The 4,918-nt window shown below is 54.5% G+C and overlaps 1 protein-coding gene across 1 annotated transcript; it reads right to left on the bottom strand.

The window, feature by feature from the left end:
• Positions 1 to 3,501: 3,501 nt before the first annotated feature.
• Positions 3,502 to 4,856, bottom strand: POSPLADRAFT_1157514 (hypothetical protein; the record flags this gene model as incomplete). The annotated part of the gene is made up of 2 exons (XM_024487196.1): positions 3,502 to 3,654; positions 3,741 to 4,856. Coding segments are annotated over 2 exons (1,269 nt in total), but the record flags the coding sequence as incomplete, so codon positions are not given.
• Between the last annotated feature and the right edge of the window lie 62 nt (positions 4,857 to 4,918).

Raw genomic sequence — 4,918 nt, 5'->3', positions numbered from 1 at the left:
ATCGTTGGCAGTGAAGCAGCGGAGGTAGATCTCCAGTTCTTGGTTTACTCGTTCTGTCTCGCCGTCGGTTTGCAGATGGAATGCCGTACTCATGGCTGATTGAACCCCAGTCATTTTGCAAAGTTCTTGAAAGACTTTGGACGCAAATTGCGGTCCTCGGTCGCTGATGATCTTGTCTGGGAGTCCAAACCACTTGTAGACCTCTCGGTACATTGCGTCTGCCGTCCCAAGAGCATCAATTGTTTTGTTACATGGGATGAAAATTACCCCCTTCGTAAGGTCGTGGTCCACTACGACCAGAATTGAATCGAAGCCGTTGGACGGTGGCAAGTCGGTGATGTAATCGCACGAGAATGTGCTGAAGGGCTTGGCATTTGCACGGGGTCGAATGGGGGTGATGGGCGGTCGGGCTGGATGTGTGTTAACCTTCATTTGCTGGCAGATGCCACAGCCGTTAACATAGCGAGCGACAAACTGGGCCATGCTCGGCCACCAGTAGTCACGGTGCAAGCCGAGGAGGGTTTTCTGAACACCGGGGTGTCCTGCGGAGGGGAGGTCGTGATAGTGGGAGACAAGACGTTTGCGAAGAGACTCATCTGGGGGTACATAGACCCGATCCTGGTATAGGAGGAGGTCATCGTCGATGGACCAGTCTGTTCCAGTGCGTGGTGTTCCTCCAGTGCGCGCCGCAGTGAGGCCTTCCTTCATTATTGGGTCGTCCTTAAAGGAAAGGATGGTGTCGCGGGTGTCGATGTCGATGGCAGCGACCCATACTTCCGGTGGGAGCATAACGACGTCGGTGTTGTCATTAGAGCCGTCGTCATGGTCGGGTCGGCGGGAGAGAGCGTCGCTCTGGACCATTTGGGTACCAGGAACGTGTACCAGGCGGAAGTCAAACTCGGTCAGTTTACTCGCCCAGCGTGCTTGTCGCCGGTTCATGTCTTTGGCTTGTTTCCAATATGTGAGGTTCTTGTGGTCGCTGAGGATCGTTACTGGGTATGGGCTGCCGATGAGGTAGTGCTTCCACTCATCTAGTGCGCGGATGACCGCATATAACTCCCTGTCGTAGATGTCGTAGTTTCTCTCTGCTGCATTGAAGCTTTGAGAGAGGTATCCGCAAGGATGCCAGTCGCCGTTGTCGTCGCGCTGGCGTAGTACTGCTCCGGTTGCAAACTTGGAAGCGTCGGTTTCGATAGCGAAGGGTCGATCGGGATCCGGCATGCGTAGTACCGGTTCTTCTAGGAATGCCTTCTTGAGAGTTTCGAAGGCTTTCTGTTGGTCAGATCCCCAGGTCCAGGCGACGTCCTTCCGGGTGAGAGCGACCAGCGGTTGCGCTTTGTCCGAGAAGCCTTTGATGAACCGGCGGTAAAAGTTTCCAAATCCAATGAAGGCGCGTACTTGCCTGAGGTTGGACGGCACCGGCCAATCCGCAATGCCAGCTAGTTTGACAGGGTCCATTGCGATTTCTCCTGGACGGATGATCATGCCGAGGAATTCGACTTCGGTGACGTCGAAGGCGCATTTCTCCGGTTTGAGGTAGAGGTCGTGTTGTCGAAGTCGTTCGATAACACGTCGTGTTCGTTCTTCGTGTTCTGCCTTGTCCTGGGAAAAGATCAGGATGTCGTCCATGTAAATGCAGAGCCAGCCTTCTTGAAGCATGTCTGCGAATATTGTGTTCATCATCCGCTGGAACGTAGCGGGAGAATTACACAGCCCAAAGAACATCACCGTTGGTTCGTATAGCTGTGGCGGTTTGCCATCAGTTCCGGGTACGATGAACGCTGCCTTCCATTCATCCCCTTTCTTGATTCGAACATTGTTGTATCCGGCGCGGAGGTCCATCTTCGTGAACATCTTGGCGTGCTTCAACTTGTCCAGGAGGTCGGATATAAGCGGGAGCGGGTATCGATCCTTGACCGTGTTCTCGTTGAGCAGCCAGTAGTCTTGACAGGGACGTAGTGAACCGTCCTTTTTACCAACAAAGAAGAATGGACTCGCCAACGGGGATTTCGACGGGCGAATGTACCCTTTGCTCAGGTTCTCCTCGAGGAACTTGTCGAGTTCCTTTCGTTGCTGTGGGTTGAGCGGATAGACCTGTTGCTTCATATCCGCGAAGCCCTCCTTGAGGTTGATTTCGTGGTCATATTCGGTGTGGTCTGGAAGTCGCGCAGCAGTGCCTTTGTCGAAGACGGGGAGGAGATCATGTAGGTAGGACGGTACCATCTGTGGTAGCGTTTTTTCTGTCTTGCCTTGGGCGTTCGATGCTGCCAGTTCAGTGGAAGTGGTGACGCGCCTAATGTCGTGGTGGATCTTCCAGATCATACCGTTGTGAAGTCGTTTGTAGCCAGCTGAAGGTTCAGGGAGTCGCTCCTTGAGCGGAACGTCCCTTACTGCCAGGGGTTCCTGTTTCTCGTACTTGGTGATCATCGGCGCTCCAGATAAGTAGGAAATGATGAACTCATCGTTGTCGATGTCCTCCACTTGTTCCTCGATGGACGCAATACCCGTTGACCCAAACCCATCCTCCCTGCGTTCAGTTTCGTCGATGCAGTCGGTTATAGTTACTGGTGGGGTGCTTATCCTTTCAAGGATGAGCTGAGCGACTCGGTCACCGACTTTGACGGTGAATGGGAGGTCAGAGTTGTTGACCAGTAGGACTGAGATCTTGCCTCGGTAATCGGAGTCGATTACTCCAGCAGCGACATCGATTTCCTTTAGTGCTAGGCCGGATCGAGGTGCGATTCTTCCGTAGTGTCCTTCGGGGATAGCCATGGTAAGATCGGTGCCGACCAGGCCTCGTCGTCGGGCAGGGATGATGAGTTGATGCGCAGCAGAGATGTCATATCCTGCTGCGCCGCTAGTTTTTTGTTCGGGGAGGGTTGCGTGTTCCGAGGTGGGGATGACGATGAATTCATCCTTCGTTGGTTCTGGGAGTGGGGTAGTTACGGCCTTCTTTAGTTCTAGCCGAGCCACTCGCCTTTGGTACAGGTCCATCTTCCAGGCCCTTGTCTCGTCTTTCGTCCATCGGTGGTTTAGCTCAACTCGTCCGGTTTTCCAGTCTATCTTGGGGTTTTCGAGCTTGAGCCAGGTATGGCCGAAGATGACGTCTTCCTTGCCGATGCTGGCGACGTAGGCTTTGACGAATCGGGGTTCTCCGCTTATCTTGTAGGATAAGAGAGCTCTTCGCGTGATGAGTGCTTCTTTGTTCGGAGTTCCATCCACGTTGAAGACGGGGATGGGTCGGGGAAGAGGTTCTGTCCGAAGTCGATGTTCTCGGACGAATCTCGGGCTGATGAAGATTCCAGTTGCGCCGCTATCGATGAAAGCGCGCGCCTCGACGTCTTTTCGTCCCACAGTAATCGGAATGTGCAGAGCGCGTTCATTTCGGACTACTAGAATTACACGGGACAGTGAAACGGATACGGGCAGTGGTTGCGTCGGCTCACCCTGCCCCTTCAAAAATCCTCCATCGTGAGTTCTTCGTACAGCTCCCGCTTTTCGTCAGCGGAGAGTGTCTTGATTCTGGCACGGAAGTCGTCCTTTCCAGATCCTCCCTGGTTCGGCCTTCCACCCCCTTGTCGTGCGGCCGCTTTCTTGCGGCAATCCTTGGCGCTGTGGCCCTTGATGTGGCAGTAGAAGCACAGGTTTCCATCCCTGTGGAGCTTCCGATCGGCCTCGTTGAGAACGGCTCCTAGTTCCCACTTCCTTCCTCCCGATGTGGAGGCAAAGGTTGCCGCGACTGCAGCGGTGTCGATATCCATTGGCTCGCCGTAGTCCCTGGTGTCTGTGACGGTGAGGGCCCCTTGTTCGGCGGCGTCGGCATTTCGGACTTCATCGTACCAGGCTTTCATGGTGTTGGGTCGGTCTCTAGCGACCCTAGTTGCGAGAGAGACGTAGAGCTCCTTCGGAAGTCCCTTGACGAAGTTGGCGTGGAGAGTGTGATAGTCGTTCTCGGTGCGGTTGACGCCATTGACTTCGGCGTCCTTGAGCTGGGCTTTTAACGCTAGCTGCTCGAAGCGGGTGACGTAGTTTCCAAGGGAGAGCGCCGTCTTCTTGTTCTTTTGTCGTTCGGGCAGCTTCATCAGGATTTGGTGCGCCTTGATTCGCGTTCCGTGTTCAGGAAACGCTTCCTCAAGGGCGGTGGCGAAGGCTGCCCAATCAGGATAGACCTGGACTCCCCCTGCCGACTTCTCGTAGTATGCGTCTGCCCATGTCTTCCCTAGGTCCTTCCTCATCAATGCTACAGTGAAGGCGATCTTTGCTTCATCGCTAAGTCTGGTGTTGTTGGTGGCGACGAAGTAGGAGAGGATGCATTGGATGAAGCGTCTGAGGTCCTCCGCCTTTCCGCTGAAAGGTTCGGGAGCGGGGATGTCAAGGCGAAGGGGTCGGTTGGCAGTTGACTGTTGGGATTGGTATGCTGCGAGGGCGACAGCGATGCGCTGATCGATGTCTGCTTGGGTGAACGTTGCCATGGGGACTTCAACCGGTGCGTTGGTTGGTGCAGGTGGGGCTGGTGGTAGTTCTGGAGCCTTAATGGGAACGTACTGAACGTCCGGGAGCTCAAACGGTTGTTCGTTAACAGGTGACTGTAGGTTCTCTGTTGTTTGTGCTGGTTCGACGTTGATTCGTAGGATGGCGAATACGTCTTCTGGGTGAGCGGGAGGGTGTCTCTGGTAATAGCTGACAAGCTGTTGATGGGCGACGATCTGCGGGTTGGAACCTTCTGCGCGAACCCAGGAGCCGCCTCGAGGATAGATGGGAGTCCTTCTTGTGGTGGTGACGAAGCAACGGTCTGCTCGGTCGTACTGGAGAAGGGGAGATCCTGCGAGGGCTGGTAGTCCCAAGGGAACCGGGTTTACTGCGTTGTTTGACGTGATGGTGGATGAGTTGTTCGACTAGGTGAAACTAGGAACGTAGC

The sequence above is a fragment of the Postia placenta genome (genome assembly GCF_002117355.1).
Source record: "Postia placenta MAD-698-R-SB12 unplaced genomic scaffold POSPLAscaffold_19, whole genome shotgun sequence".
Taxonomy (NCBI): domain Eukaryota; kingdom Fungi; phylum Basidiomycota; class Agaricomycetes; order Polyporales; family Adustoporiaceae; genus Rhodonia; species Rhodonia placenta.
The sequence above is the reverse complement of the archived record's forward strand: the minus strand, read 5'-3'. Positions and strand labels throughout refer to the sequence as shown.